This window comes from Apium graveolens, chromosome 10 (assembly GCF_009905375.1).
Source record: "Apium graveolens cultivar Ventura chromosome 10, ASM990537v1, whole genome shotgun sequence".
Taxonomy (NCBI): domain Eukaryota; kingdom Viridiplantae; phylum Streptophyta; class Magnoliopsida; order Apiales; family Apiaceae; genus Apium; species Apium graveolens.
This window is the reverse complement of record NC_133656.1, coordinates 218,029,394-218,043,232: the sequence shown is the minus strand read 5'-3', so window position 1 is coordinate 218,043,232 and position 13,839 is coordinate 218,029,394. Positions and strand designations below refer to the sequence as shown.

At 37.6% G+C, this 13,839-nt stretch overlaps 2 protein-coding genes across 12 annotated transcripts; both read left to right on the top strand.

Annotated features, from left to right (window-relative positions):
• The first annotated feature begins 2,194 nt into the window (after nucleotides 1–2,194).
• LOC141692635 (uncharacterized) lies at nucleotides 2,195–3,985 on the top strand. Its single transcript, XM_074497538.1, has 6 exons — nucleotides 2,195–2,482; nucleotides 2,775–2,867; nucleotides 2,983–3,081; nucleotides 3,199–3,240; nucleotides 3,311–3,542; nucleotides 3,696–3,985. Exons 1-6 carry the CDS (start codon nucleotides 2,342–2,344, stop codon nucleotides 3,854–3,856), a joined length of 768 nt encoding a protein of 255 aa, XP_074353639.1. The 5' UTR covers nucleotides 2,195–2,341; the 3' UTR covers nucleotides 3,857–3,985.
• A 149-nt stretch (nucleotides 3,986–4,134) lies between these two features.
• LOC141692634 (uncharacterized) lies at nucleotides 4,135–12,236 on the top strand. 11 transcript variants are annotated; one of them, XM_074497536.1, is made up of 18 exons: nucleotides 4,135–4,446; nucleotides 4,749–4,847; nucleotides 4,950–5,013; nucleotides 5,108–5,260; nucleotides 5,906–6,017; nucleotides 6,569–6,673; nucleotides 6,853–6,965; nucleotides 7,084–7,206; nucleotides 7,482–7,666; nucleotides 7,828–7,903; nucleotides 8,675–8,761; nucleotides 8,951–9,031; nucleotides 9,158–9,190; nucleotides 9,290–9,343; nucleotides 9,428–9,469; nucleotides 9,737–9,815; nucleotides 9,897–9,967; nucleotides 10,466–11,370. In XM_074497536.1, the coding sequence occupies exons 5-18, from the start codon at nucleotides 5,978–5,980 to the stop codon at nucleotides 10,550–10,552; spliced, it is 1,176 nt and encodes a 391-aa protein (XP_074353637.1). In that variant the 5' UTR covers nucleotides 4,135–4,446; nucleotides 4,749–4,847; nucleotides 4,950–5,013; nucleotides 5,108–5,260; nucleotides 5,906–5,977; the 3' UTR covers nucleotides 10,553–11,370. The 11 variants fall into 11 exon arrangements, 9 of the variants coding, with proteins under 9 accessions (XP_074353637.1, XP_074353638.1, XP_074353634.1 ...); XR_012562863.1 differs by lacking the exons at nucleotides 4,135–4,446; nucleotides 4,749–4,847; nucleotides 4,950–5,013; nucleotides 5,108–5,260 and adding exons at nucleotides 11,496–11,707; nucleotides 11,923–12,234 and having other exon boundaries at nucleotides 5,631–6,017; nucleotides 6,562–6,673; nucleotides 10,466–10,591; XM_074497533.1 differs by lacking the exons at nucleotides 4,135–4,446; nucleotides 4,749–4,847; nucleotides 4,950–5,013; nucleotides 5,108–5,260 and adding an exon at nucleotides 10,278–10,375 and having other exon boundaries at nucleotides 5,625–6,017; nucleotides 6,562–6,673; nucleotides 10,466–11,378.
• Nucleotides 12,237–13,839: the final 1,603 nt, after the last annotated feature.

The window sequence follows — 13,839 nt, the reverse complement described above, 5'->3', positions numbered from 1 at the left end:
ATTGTTGGAAAATATGGGTATAAGTCCCCTATTGGTAAGTCATATTTTTGAGCATTATGACTAAAAGATGTGTGAGATATGATGACATTCTCTTAATAATGGAAATTATTATTTTCCATTAGAATTTGGCTCAAATATTATGGCATAAATTAATTTGATTTTGTTTCAGATTAATTGATATGGTGTATGTCTTGATATATTTAATCTGATTCTGTTTCAGATTATTTATGAAATAGAGTAGCTTGCAAGTATTATACCGATTCCATAATTAATGATATTTAATTATGGAAAAGAGTAGCGCACAAGTCTATCTACACCTATATAAACACCTCTAAGGCGTTAGGGTTAGACACATCAAAAACATATTCGCCTCTAAACACAAATCTCTCTCTCTCCGTGATAGTTTCGTGCTCGTTCAAGCTCGCTGAAGGTCGTTCAAGCTCGCTGAAGGTGCTCGTTATCCGTAATGCCGCCGCTACCTCGTTTTATCCTGGGAGGCTATCGACTCGCACATACGGTGAGAGGCGAAATAGCTTTAAGGAGACAGTTTCAACTGGACTCGAGGATCTCTCTTCTGTTTATATCTTTTCTTCCTCCGTTTGATCTCGTTTACTCACGCACACACTTGTTTGATTATTTGTATTAATGAACCGTAGAACTCCGGGTTCTTGCTGTTTTTGTTGAAGCCTTTGAGTGAGATGACAGGTATATAATTTGCAAGTGCAAGTAGATATTGGACTTGCATCATTCATGTCATCGCACAGAGTTTTTATCTTTGTAAGTAACTCTGATACAGAGTCATTACCTTACTTAATTTCAGTCAATTGTTGCCACAAAGAATAGACCTGTGCAAATGAAGTATAGCCATATCTTTCTTCTAATTCATTCCAAATATCTTGTGCAGTGTTCAAGAACAATATACTTTTAGCAATGCTTTCTTCCAAATTAAAATCAATCAAGAAATCACGAGATCGTTACATCTCTTCCAATTCTTATATTTAGGAGATGTTTTGTCTGGAATAGGAATGGTTCCATTCAGAAAACTAAGTTTATTTTTAGCAGAGAGAACATCATTGACTGTTTCCAATTATGAAAGCCTACACCGTTAAATTTCACAAAAACTAATTGCGTACTAGATGCATCTGAAAGATGAATATAGTAAGGACTCGATGCATCTTGAACAGATGAATGTGTTTGATCAATGGTTGACGAAGTCTTAACAAATTGAGATTTAGAATGAAACAGATTTAGTGCGAAAGCAAGTAGGATTTATAATATAGAGTCAAGAACAGTTTACTAATGTCTCAATCAACACACAATAACGTATCTAATGAAGATTGATGTGTATAACAAATCTAAGAGATAGTTAAAGTTTACATAATTGATTCAGTAAAAGCATATAAGATTGATTCAGTATGAAAAGAATGACACATGATATATAATTCAGTACAGAAGAAATGACGCTTGATCTGTGTTTGTTGATCGAAATTGAGAAATCGGAGATCAGTAAAATCAGAGATCAAAGAGCTAAGAGAGATCGAGATTAATCAGGAGAGAGATCGAGATTAATCAGAGAGAGATTATACTACGCACTAATCATCTCTCAGGTTGGATCCACCATAACTGACTGAGAAACCTGCTCTGATATCATGTTACAATATGTGATGAAGAAGTTTAAATAATTGTATTGAAATGATTTGGTAAGTCTATTTACAAATGTTAAAGGTTAAACTTTATAAGTACAACTATAGATATCACTACTCTCTATGTACAAGACTAGAGTTAGTTATAACAAAATATGACAGCTAATATGATTGACGGTTGACGTGGCACACATTGTTAAGATGTAGCATCACTGTCATTTAACTCTGTTTTAGTATTAGGAACTACTACTGTACTGTATGTACCAATAAAATTTTTACTTTAAACTTCGGTTAAACTCCAAATATTACAAATAATTCATATAAACTCTGGTTGTTTTGTCACTCTAGTTCCACATTGACTAAGAGTTAGATTAAGCTGGATCTAGTGGGGACTACAGCTTTATTACTGAAAAGTGGAATCAAGGTAATAAGTTAAATTTAGGACAAAGAAAATGGTAGTAAAACTGTAACGATGTCAACAAAAACTTGAAAATGCTAGGTAAAGTAATATGAAAACATGTGCGACATCTACCAGCCAAGCAAACTACCAAACCCCCTCAATGACTCTAAGCAGCTGGTAGTTGCCACCTAAATTTCCTCTAGTGATTTATATATATTCAAATACAAGTTGATCACGAAATCAACAAGCCAATTTCTGTATAATAACATACTCATACATAGAAGAAAGAAAACTGATAATGGAAGACATTGTTGCGCAGGAGAGGAACAAGGAGAAATTATTATGTCTTCACGGATTCAGAACTAGTGGTAGCTTCCTTCGTAAACAACTCTCCAAATGGGATCTTCCTAACAACTCCATTTTTTCTCACTTTCACTTGGTACACCCCCTTAGCCTTTCTATTTTATCCGGTGTTACAGAAATCGGTAATCGGATCAAACTCAATAAACTATAGTCAGGTCAAACTGTTTAGTACAATTACATATTAATTTAGCTTACGAACAACCAAAATTCGATTCATCATTCAGATACACATTGTTGTACAAATTACCCGGTTACACACAGTACTACAAATCATAATCATATCACAGTTTTGTATGCTAATTTAGTTGTTGTTTATCTTAAAAGAAGAACAAGTTAACTTACAGTTGCTCACTTACTGAGAAATGCAGGACTTTCCCGACGGATATTATCCAGCCGGAGGCAAGTCGGAGATAGAAGGCTTCTTCCCACCCCCTTATTTTGAATGGTTCCAACATGAAAATGTTAGCTACCTCCTTCAATCTCTCTCATCTCCATGAATATGATACACATTTCATATGCGCTTATATAATAACTCATATGATTTGATGAACAATTCTAACCCATATAATACAACAGGACTTCACGGTTTATACAAATTTAGAAGAATGCGTCTCAAACTTGTGCGACTACATAATCACCAATGGCCCTTTTCACGGCTTGCTCGGGTTCTCTCAGGCATGCCTGTGACATTTATATACACACTCAAATATCTGTTGGTGACTTAGTGTGAGTATTCAATTATATAAATTTTAAATCTGACTTAATTTCTTTTCCTATTGTTTATAATACTAGGGAGCATGTCTAGCTGCTCTCCTCCTGGGCTATCATGCACAGGTAATCTCGCGCTTAACAAATTGTAAATTAACTAGAATGGGAAGATGTAACAAAATGGGAATGAATGCAGGGGAAAATACTGAAGGATCATCCACCCATGAAACTATTTGTGTCGATATCAGGGACAAAATTTAAAGATCCATCCATTTGTGAAGTTGCCTACAAAGATCCCATTACAGTCAAATCTGTTCACTTCATTGGAGCCAAGGACTGGCTCAAATTGCCTTCTCAAGAACTTGCGTCCGCCTTTAAAGATCCCCTCATCATAAACCATCCCCAAGGACATACTGTTCCAAGACTAGGTGCACACTTTTACATATCCAACTTCTATAGTCCAGTCTGTAATTCTTTATAGAACATGCAGTAGTATTTCAATGAAAAAAATCTGAAAAACCAATGTCTAGTCTTTTTGTTTGCAACTGATCTAATGTACATAAATTTGCCTGAGAGAACAGATGAGGAAGCTCTCAAGAAACTAAGCAATTGGATTGCAGACGCAGGTGAGGCAGCTTTGCATGTTGGAAATGGTGTGCTAAATGAGAACAAGTCAATGATAGAGAAAGCAGCGAAAGGTCAGAAAGATGAATCTGATGTGCAGGAGGAAGAAAATAAGTAGATGAAGTTGTAAAATAAGCTAGAGCTTGAACATGTTATGCTTCTAGCCTATAATTAAAGATCAAGGGCTTCACTTGGGTGTATTACTATGATAATTTCTTACCTTCATAAGATTTTGTAATTTGTAATACCCATTGCTTCACTTTCTAGCATAGTTCAAAGTTCAGCATGCATCTGAGCAAATATAATTGAAGGGCAAAACCTTACTTGGGTGAAAGAGGAGAGGCATACTGGAAAATAACCTGTCTTAACAAAAAACAAGTGCCAACAAAAATTTGCCAAGGAGTAATATTTAAAATTGTTTCAAGTTCATATTGGATTCAGAAAATGGATGCCACCTAAATTACTCGGGTGATATTTATATGTATTCAAAGAGAGGGTAGGGTGATCACTCAGCAACACTTGAAAGTAGCAAGCCCATATAAGAATCGTAACCAAGAAGAAAATAATGGAAGAGAGTGTTGTGCAGGAGAGGAACAAGGAGAAAATATTATGTCTTCATGGATTCAGAACCAGCGGCATAGCTTCCTTCGGAAACAACTCTCCAAATGGGATCTTCCTAACAACTCCATTTTTTCTCACTTTCACTTGGTACACCCTTAGCCCATCTATTCTATCCGTCCTGTCGTACATTCAATACTCACTATTTTATCTTATAAACTCGACACACTATAGACTGATCAAACTATAGTACAATTTACAAATTATTTCATCATTTAGATACAAATTGTTGTAGAAATTACCTGCCACACAAGTCATGGTACTACAAATCATGGTCTTGGTCTCCTGGTACTATAAATCATTAGTACTGTTGATACAAATCACAGTTTTATATGCTAATTTAGTTGTTTATCTTAAAAGAAGAAGAACAAGTTAACTAATGAGAAATGCAGGACTTTCCTGACGGATTCTTTCCAGCAGGAGGCAAGTCGGAGATTGAAGGCTTCTTCCCACCCCCTTATTTTGAAATTGAATGGTTCCAACATGAAAATGTAACTACCACCTTCAATCTTTCTGATTTCCATTATACACATGTCAACATAATGTGTTGATATAATAACTTATATGATGCCATGAACAATTCTAACCAACAGGATTGGGGCAATAATTTCCACAGTCCCTATATCACATGTAGCCCTGCAAGAACATGAATTGAAGGTATATACAGAAACTACTAACCCTTTCATATGCTTGTTCTCTTATATGTTGATTTTATTACTGGTACAAAATGATCCTTGTTTCACCATCGCAGCGACCACATAAGAACTTGCGCAAACCTTTGCTGTGTTTACTATCAATCAACAATGTTCCTCCTGACATTGCCTCTGATGTGTTCTCAAACTTTGAGAAGGCTTTTAGCTTCACCATCTGATAAAGACATCAACTGTTGATTTCAATTTAATAGGTATCAGTGCTGCCTCTAAATACGCATTGCAAATGCACAAACATGCCAGTACAGCACAATCCTCGGCAAAAACAACATACTAATATCCTATTGCAGTCAATCCTGACATGAAACATGATGAACCTCAATAAACACAACAGCTATTTATGCATACTAGAGCATGACCGTGCATTCCACGGGCTACAAAACTAGTTAGTACTTAGTATTAATAGATGAATTGGAAGGAAAAAATTTCCAAATGTATATATTATTATTTACAGTATTAATTTTTGATCAGAAATGTCTACATTAAATTTAGCATAGTAAAAAAAATATGGTAAAGATCTTAAACTATTTTAGAGTGTAAAAATACCCTGTTGAGCTTTTGTCTTAAACTTGAGGTGATAAAAGCAAAGCCCTATGTAGGGACAAATATTTGCTTCTTTCACAACCCCCTGGCCTGCTGAAAACATATATATAGTTGTATACACACGCATGTTATCGCAGGAAGATCAGTGGGCAGTATTTATTTGTTCATCATCCATCTGTTTACTTTGCGTGCAAAGATTATTATTTAGCTTCTTCCATTCACACAAAAAAGAGAGAGGTAGGAATGGAAAAGGTATCCGGGCTTGGTCACCTATTTATCACTGTTTTCTTCTACAGCTTCTCCACATTTATGGTAATTCCAGCCATTACTGACGTTACCATGTCGGCGATTTGTCCTGGGGAAGACGAATGCTCGCTGGCTATTTACCTCTCAGCAGTTCAACAAGCGGTACGCATGGTCTTCTACCAATCATCATTCCCAGTTTTCAATTTTTTATTGCTGCTATATCCCCAAATAGATATATTTTTATGAGCATTAATTTTCACTATACTAACAAGTTGACGGACGAGAAAAATTAAAATTTTCCAAGCTTACAGTTTTACCCAATATGATAAAATAATAATTTTACTAAGTTGAAATTACAGCTAAAGTTTCCTTGTTTTAATCACAGAACAACTTTTGACGTTTGTGCTTCTTAACTTATGCATATTCATGAATACTTTAATATTTTGTTTGTATTACATATTAAGTAAAGTATATTGGAGTACACATGTATCCAACATTTTTTCATAGCTTTACAACGTGAGAATTCTCTGGAAAACCTGAGGCATTAGATGATAAACTCTTAATCACTTGAGATATCCAACAATTATTTTATCCATTTGACGCAATAAATGAGAAAGAGCATGGGATTTTGAATTAGTATTGCCTTTGTATCCATGAATACAAAAAGTGTAGGCAGATAACTTGATTTTCTAACAATCATGAGCAGATTACAGGTTTGGGAACCTTATTTATGATGCCTTTGATGGGGAACTTGTCGGATGCTTATGGGAGAAAAGCCGTTCTCACCGTCCCAATGGCTCTCACAGTTTTCCCCCTGGGTATATATTCATACATACCTTTAAATTTCACATAATAAACCATCCTATTGTAAACGGAGGAGATTGAAAGATATACTAGCAACATAACAAACAGTATCAAAACTAAAGATGACCATGTCATTCCTAAATATATAGTGACATTCTCTGGTTTTAATATTATGGTCGAATTGTTGTTGCAGTTACATTAGCTTACAGCAGGAGCAAGTATTTTGTGTATGCATATTATGTACTTAAAACCATTACATCTATGGTATGTGAAGGAAGTGTTGCCTGCCTAGCTCTTGCATATGTGGTAAGTTTAACCAAATAGTTGAAATTACTCAGAAGAAAGTTATGCTTTTGCACAAGTTGTTCTGTAAGTTGATATTCTTCTAATGAATAATAAGTTCTACTGCAATTGTGGGAAACAGGCGGACAATATAACAGAAAAGAAAAGAGCATCTGCGTTTGGGATACTATCCGGCATATCTTCATGTGCCTTCGTATGTGGAAACCTTTCTACTCGCTTCATCTCAACTCAACTCACTTTTCAGGTTCAATTATATTTCTTCAAAAAATTTAAAAAGTCTCATCAACTGCACAAGCTAGTTTATCTGGTTATGCAACAGGGAAATGTCCGATATATCCAACTTTATTTTCATTTTGTGTAAAGAGGCTATTTTGATGAATTGGACCTGTGACCTAGCAGATAACAAATAGGCATCCACCAGCACAATATCTCCAAGCAACTTCCGATATTGAGTATTAAACAATATATATTAATAGACAAATATGTGATTGTGTGATGTTGCCGGGATCAAATGAATAGGTTGCTACAGGTGGAGCTGTAATTGCAGTGGTATACATGAGAATTTTCCTAGCGGAGTCACCTTTAGCTGCTGCAGTCATTTCTCAAAAAGAGACAGAGTATCTTCTCAGAAAGAGTTCCCCTAGAACTTCCCACTCCAACACAGCTACTTCTTTCAGTGATGCTATCTGCTTGCTGAGGAATAGGTTCGTCTAGTCTCTTTCACATATTCTTTCCACTTCTTTTAAACCAAGTGACGAAATGCTGCCACTAATACTTTAAATAAAGATGGAATATTTCTATTTTACTTCTCATTCTTGTAAGACCCAATTAGCTAGAAGGGACTAACTAGTGAATAATTTTGCAGCTCTACATTCTCAGGAATTGCTATCATTACATTCTTTGGCAGTCTTGCAGAAATTGGACTTCACGGATCAATCCTGGTAATTTTCGTTTTGCTTCTTCTCCTGCGCACTTATTGACATGACCGAATTTGACATTTCCATGTAGAAAGGAGCCATACATGTGTACCTAATTACTAGCATCAATACTTGATATGCAACCGTATTATTGTTTGTGTAGTTAAGTAACTTTCTTATGCTTACTCCCTATGTAAACTAACCTTGGTTTCTGCATATACTGTTTAGTTCCTGGATAGCGGCTTATAATGCTTGTAACAATTAATTAGTCTAATGAATCATATATAATATACACATAGTACTTTAATTATCGAATACCAGTTATATGTGAGATACTACAACACTGCAAAACTCAAAATTTTTGGAAGAAATAAAGTGTTTTTATCCTACAGCTATTGATAATGTTGGGGTTAAATCCAATAGATAGTATGACCTTGGTGATAGCAAACATAATTGGATTGGGTAACAATTGTTAAGTTTGTGATGACTACATATACATATTCATGTTATTGTTTTGATATATGCTTGAGAGATGTAGTCGTCTTAGGTTTCGTCTTAGAGATGCTTGAGCATCAGTTTGGGACAATTGTTTTGATTAATAATACAGGTTGATTTTCCACGTCAAATATATATGTTCTGTGTGTACTCAATATTGCTATATGTGTGTTTCCTACAGGGTTTCTGATGACCCTTAGGAATAGCTAAACAAGAAATAGATTTCAATAATCAAGTAAAATTCTTTCTTTAATAGTAGTACTGTTACCATTAACTTGGCAATTTGGGCTGGCTATGCAGTACTACTTAAAAGCCGAGTATCACTATAACAAAGACCAGTTTGCTGATTTAATGATAATCAATGGAATAGCAGCTACCATATCACAGGTATGTCTTCCAGAACTCTAAATTTAACTATTGTCTCCATCATCTATCATGTATCTAGTGTTGTTCTTAATGAAGGGGAATCAGGCCATGAGACAAATATGTGAGCCAAATTTACTTATAACTGAGACCTAGTAGCTCCAAAAACATTTAAAGAAAATTAGTGTAATGACATAATTTATATTTCTACAGATGCTTCTAATGCCTGTATTGGCTCCTGTCTTAAAAGAAGACAAGATGGTTACAGTAGGGCTCTTTTTCAGCTGTGCACAAGTAAATTTTTTGTTACGCTCACAAATTCTGTGTGACATATGATGAAGCACATAAACTTCAAATCTGTGTGCAATAACTTCAATTGTATTTGAAGTTTTTATTGATTGATCCGTGGCCTTATTGCAGATTGTTCTCTACAGTCTTGCTTGGTCATCTTGGGTACAAAATTTAACACTCAATTAGCTTTTTCCTACTTAAGAATATGTTTGATTTGCCGCGTTTTGAAATACCTTGATAATATTTTATGACATTTATTAGGTCCCTTATATGGCTGCGATGTTCTCTGCTGTATCTGTTTTTGCACCACCATGTGTGAGTCTTGTTAGCTACTTTTAAACATCTTCAAATAAAAAAATTTTGTATTAAATCATTGAGATGACATATTCAAATGTTCAGATACGAAGCATTGCATCTAAACAAGTTGGACTAAGTGAGCAGGTAATTATTTTCGGAGATGGCTAGTTGTACTTCTTCCTTTTACACAATTGGAGTAATTAAACTGAATCATAATATATAAACCAGAGGAGGCCATGTCATTAGAAGCAGCTTACTGGATTAATATATCCATGAAGAATTTGTACACACTAATAACAAATATTGCCTTGTTAGTAATATTTCTTTAACTGAATTCTTTACTTCAACTAATTTTTATTATATACGCTACTCTTTTATTTTACCAAATTGTGTATTCTGCTCTCTATGTAGGGGAAAGCTCAAGGGTGCATTGCAGGCATATGTTCCCTCTCCAATGTAGTTTCTCCCTTGATCTTTAGCCCTTTAACAGGTAGACGCGATTTAAGTTTGTACACAGTTCACTCTAGTCCCACAACTCCAGTAAAACTAACAATGTTATATCTTCTTTCAGCTTTGTTCTTGTCTGACAGCGCGCCATTTCATTTCCCTGGTTTTAGTCTTATGTGTTGTAGCCTTGCTGCGGTAAGAACCCTAATACAATCATGAAGAGACGCACAATCTGTGATTCATCTTTATAACTTTTTGATGTGATCAATGTTGGATTTGATATCATTCAAAATGATGTCTGAAATTGGACTCACCAGTAATGAGGATTAGGCAAATTAAACAAAAGAATCTAATTATTTCAAATCATTTTCTTGACATTTGTAGCAAACTTTGGTTCTGGTTTCAAGTTATCTTCTAACTTTTTCTTGAAAACATTACTTGCTTAAATTATTAGTATTCCCCGTTTCTAATGCAAGCGAAATCATTAAGTGCTACTTGTCTGTAGCCAACTGAAGGGAGATTCAAGAAAAGGAGCCAGAGTAGAATTAACAAGCATATAGCTAAATTCTCTATTTAGTTGGATCTGTCACTGTCTATGTCATGGTATTTTTATTATTGGGCTGCTTATAAGTTGGAAGCAAGCTAGCTATAGAGTGAGGGAGGTACTTATAAGTTGGATATACGATTGTGCAGATGATAGCCTTCATCAAAAGCGCCGTGATTAAGGAGATTCCTCGAGTTTCAACTTACAGAGTGGATTCCGTGGAGCCTTTGGTATAACTTGAAAAAATTGGAGGATTTATACAGACGTGGGGGCTTGTAAGTAGAACCATGTCACTTGTATCTTAGACCTTCCACTATGGTATGTAGATTAGTATTCATCTGCTGGCACCGAGGTTACATTATTTTTAAATTGTGCCCCGGATTATGCATGCAGTAATAGGAATGTTCACTTCTGATCTTCCTACGTTATATTTTATTGCAACAGGATTTTTACTTTAGAAGGTTTTATTTTGTTTGGCCTCTAGTGTTGATAAACACCCAGCAACTTCTTCCAAAATTTTCTAATAGCAGTTGCTGGTATTCAACACTTGATACTTTTTTGTCTACAGCACAGTTGCAAGCAACCTTTTGTACATGTAAAGCTAATACCCCTGTATTAAGATTCTAACTGTTTGTCTAGTGTCTGCCCGGGCACATGCTAAAAAAATGTGATAGATGAGTTGTAAAAATTTGATTGGTGGAGATTTTTGTGCATGTAGAAGGGTCCATCATTATTAATGAGTTCTTCACCAATCAAATTTTTGCAACTCATCTATCACACTTTCTTAGCATGTGTCCATGACACACACTAGAAAAATCCAAAATTCAATATATAAAAATTAAAATAATTTTTTTCGAGCGGAACTGAGCCAAGCTCGAGCCGAACCGAGTGGAATTCGAGCCGAGCTCGAGCCGAACATGCCAAAAACTCGGCTCGAGCCAAACATTCCAAAAACTCGGCTCGAGCTCGTTTTCTTAACGAATACATTTTTGTGTTCAAATTTGAGTCCTTAATAAATCGAGCCGAACCGAGCCGAGTTCGAGCTTGTTCGCGAACAGCTCGGTTCGCGAACAGCTCTAGTCGCAAGCAACCTTTTGTACATGTAAAGTTAATTACTCCTATATTAAAATTCAATCTTGTAATTTCCTTTGTTATAATTGATAGCCCATAATAACACAGGCCCAACAACAAGAGTCCAGGGCCCAATAAGAAGAGTCCAGGGTCCGTTTAGCAATAACCCTGGAAGACCACATGACACGTGGCAGTATCACTACCGTCCAGGTAGCCCGGATCCAGAACCTTCCAACTACCCAGATCCGGAAGTACATTAACTTATCACGGACATCCACGCGTCCTTCAGTCCAAAAACTCACCTACGGCCCAGATCAAAGGTATCAACCCCTAACCCTAATGGGAAGCCTATAAAAGGCTGAACAAAAGGTGTATTAGGGTTTACTTCATCTTTAATACATACACATAGATACACACACACACCAACTACACCCGTGTAATTCCTATTTTACCCCCTTTTTCCTCCAAAACCCTTTCTCATTCTCATATCGGAGGTGCCGCGGAGACGCCACCCCCCTCCGGTTCTGTTTTGCAGGTGCCCACTTTACAGCTACACTGGACGCCGCCTTTATTTCCGTCCAAATGGAGCTTGAGTCCGGGTAGAACAATGAGAGGACCCCGGGGTGATCTGAGATTATCATTGGCGCTAGGAGGGGTCGAACCTCCGTCCTGGTGGTATTCATTTTCACCACCCTTACTCCGCTCACTAGATCAGGACTCTACACTTCAATAGGAGTCCCATTCTTGCTCTCTCAGATCTACTTGTTCCCATAAACATGTTTTCTTTAAATACCGTTAGTAGATCTTGTTTAGCTACTCTAGTCATAGCGTTATAATAGTTTTAAAGCTCTTAGTAGTTGATTATAGCGTGTTTTAGATCTAAAATATATGTATTAATACTTGACTTTGTGAGAATATTACTGTAAACTTGCAATATTGCTAAACGATCATGACAACAAGAAAGAGCAAGACAACTGTTTCCACCTCTATCCTACCCCTCCACCCCAACCCAGGGATGGAGAGATGGAAGATGTGGATGAAGGGCTCCCCATAACCCGGACTCCCTCACAACCCCTCCAACCAGGAGACCAAAGACCCCCGGGGTTTTCGGCGAGATACCGAGAGGCAACCCTCCAGCAGATCTGGATCTTTTCTAGGGCCTTGTTATTCAGCTCCTCGAAGTAGGCTGGGGTGCCACGGAAGCCGGCTAGAACCTCCTCCGGAGAAGGCCGGGCAGCCAAATCATCTCTCAGCCTCTGGTTTTCGGCCCTCATCTCCTGGACAGAAGCCCCGGCCCGGTCCTGCCTCTCCCTTATCTCATCCAGAATCTTCTTATGAGCCACAACTTCCTTAGCATTTGCCTCCTTCAGGTCTTTGACCTCTCTGGCCAGATTCTCGGCCTCAGCCTTAGCAACATCTCCGATGTCAGCTTTCACTTTCAGAGTCCGGGCGATAGCCACCAAGCCAGCAATCCGCGAGTTAGCCTGCAAAAGTTTACATGTCAAAACTGGAAAACACAAGGCAGAAAAAGACAAAGAACAAAAATAAGGTGAACGCTTACGGCAGTGACATCCTCCTGCATGGAAACCAGGAAGTCCTCGAGAGGTTCCCTCCGGTACTGCCGGGAGGAGGCAGTAGTGGCATAGTTTTCAAATAGCTCCTTTCAGCGCATCTCCGGAGTGAAACTAGCCAACAAAGCTTTGAGGGTCTCCGGCGAGTCCGGGGCCAACTCAGTGAAAACCTTCGTAGAGGCTCGGCTCTCCGAACCCTCACCATCCTTCTCCCCAGACTCAACGAGAGCATTCTTTCTCTTCCGGGGCGCCTGGCCCTTCTCCTTCTCCTTTATGGCCTCAACCCGGGGCTCGTTGATCACAATCGTAATCCTCCCCGGACGATTTGGTGCAGCCTTGTCGGTACCAGAACCACCTTCCTCTCCCTCACCAACTTTTTTCTTCCCGGTGTCCAAGCGGTTCAGGCCACCGATTCTCCTACACTTGGCAGCCAAGTTCTTCAGTTGAGCAGACATGTTGCTGGGATATGGGATTAACTTCGGAATACATGAAATTGCAATAATTTAAACGTTAGTCTCGGATAAAAGAAGGCGATAATAATGGAAAAGCAAAGGAAAAGCCAAGGGAAAATACTTACATCCGGCCGCATGCATATCTACATTATCAATAAAACTGTCCCGGGTCCACTGTGTTCCGAGTGCCCCACAGAAGGCATAAATCATCGTGAGAGCTCCTTTCCCGAGCCGCTGGGCCGAAAATTTATCTGTTTTCAAATCAAATTTGTGGAGTGGCATGAACTCCAAATCCCCAACCCTTGAGAGAAGTTAGCATGCTAATAGGAAGGACCATCTTATCAGACGGGAACCCACAGTCCTCAATCCGGAATAAAAACTCGTATATGGGTTTGCTTGTCGACTTCTTAATCCTAAAGAGATGGTGAA